General features: G+C 74.6%; 1 protein-coding gene across 1 annotated transcript; it reads left to right on the forward strand.

Annotated features, from left to right (window-relative positions):
* Positions 1 to 234: 234 nt before the first annotated feature.
* On the forward strand, positions 235 to 751 carry ATP6V1F (ATPase H+ transporting V1 subunit F). The gene is made up of 2 exons (XM_086481187.1): positions 235 to 401; positions 531 to 751. The coding sequence occupies exons 1-2, from the start codon at positions 244 to 246 to the stop codon at positions 730 to 732; spliced, it is 360 nt and encodes a 119-aa protein (XP_086337313.1). The 5' UTR covers positions 235 to 243; the 3' UTR covers positions 733 to 751.
* The last annotated feature ends 472 nt before the right edge of the window (positions 752 to 1,223 follow it).

The following is a 1,223-nucleotide window of genomic DNA, read 5'->3' on the forward strand; positions in this document are numbered from 1 at the left end:
CGGGGGCGGGGCCACGCGCGGGGGCGGAGCCACGCGCGGGGGCGGGGCCACGGGCGGGGGCGGGGTCACGCGCGGGGGGCGGGGCCACGCGGGGGGGGGGCGGGGCCACGCGGGGGGGGCGGGGCGGCAGCGCCGTTGCCGGGGGTGACGGTGGGCGTGTCCGGGAAGGGAAGGGGCGGGCCCGTGGCGCCGCGGCGCATGCGCGGCGGCCTCCTCCCGGAAGTGGCGGCGGTAGCGGCGGCCATGGCGGGTCGGGGGAAGCTGATCGCGGTGGTGGGGGACGAGGACACGGTGACCGGGTTCCTGCTGGGTGGCGTGGGCGAGCTGGACAAGCACCGCAAGCCCAACTTCCTGGTGGTGGAGAAGGAGACCAGCCTGGCCGAGATCGAGGAGACCTTCCGGTAGGCCCCGACCCCTCCCGGGGGGGGGGGGGGAAACACGGGCCCCAAGCGCTGACGACCCCCCCCCCTTCACACACACACACACACACGTCCCTCACACCCCGTGTGTGTGTCCCCCTCCGCCGAAAGGAGCTTCCTGAACCGGGAGGACATCGGGATCATCCTGATCAGCCAGTGCCTGGCCGAGCTGATCCGGCACGCCGTGGAAGCCCACTCGCGGCCGCTGCCCGCCATCTTGGAGATCCCCTCGAAGGAGCACCCCTACGACCCCTCCAAGGACTCCGTCCTCCGCCGCGCCCGCGGCCTCTTCACCCCCGACGACCTCCGCTAAGAGACGTGTCGTGTGTGTCCCCCCCCCCCCACGAACCCCCAAAACACGCACCCCCGACCCCACCCAGGGTGCCGCTGAGGGTCTCCACCCCACCCCGGGGGTCCCCACCCCACCCTAGAGGGTCCCTGTTCCCTCCCCAGGGTGGTGCTGCGGGTCCCCACCCCACCCTAGAGGGTCTCCAGCCCTTCCCAGGGGGCTGGTGGGGCTCCTCCCCCCCCCCCAGGGCTGCCCACCCCAGGGTGCTGCCGGGGGGGTCCCCATCCTGCCCTAGGGGTCCCTTCCCCACCCCAGGGTGCTGCTGGGGGGTCCGTGTCCCACCCCAGGAGTCCCTTCCCCACCCCAGGGTGCTGCTGGGGGGGTCCGTGTCCCACCCCAGGAGTCCCTTCCCCACCCCAGGGTGCTGCTGGGGGGTCCGTGTCCCACCGCAGGAGTCCCTGCCCCACCCCAGGGTGCTGCTGGGGGGTCCGTGTCCCACCCCAGGAGTCCCTTCC

The sequence above is a fragment of the Leptosomus discolor genome, unplaced genomic scaffold, assembly GCF_034619465.1.
Source record: "Leptosomus discolor isolate bLepDis1 unplaced genomic scaffold, bLepDis1.hap2 HAP2_SCAFFOLD_157, whole genome shotgun sequence".
Taxonomy (NCBI): domain Eukaryota; kingdom Metazoa; phylum Chordata; class Aves; order Leptosomiformes; family Leptosomidae; genus Leptosomus; species Leptosomus discolor.

Excerpts from the sequence above, each read along its gene's own strand:
- ATP6V1F (XM_086481187.1), top strand. The coding sequence starts at position 244 with ATGGCGGGTCGGGGGAAGCTGATCGCGGTGGTGGGGGACGAGGACACG. Across the intron at positions 402-530 it reads GAGATCGAGGAGACCTTCCG|GAGCTTCCTGAACCGGGAGG; the intron begins GTAGGCCCCGAC and ends CTCCGCCGAAAG.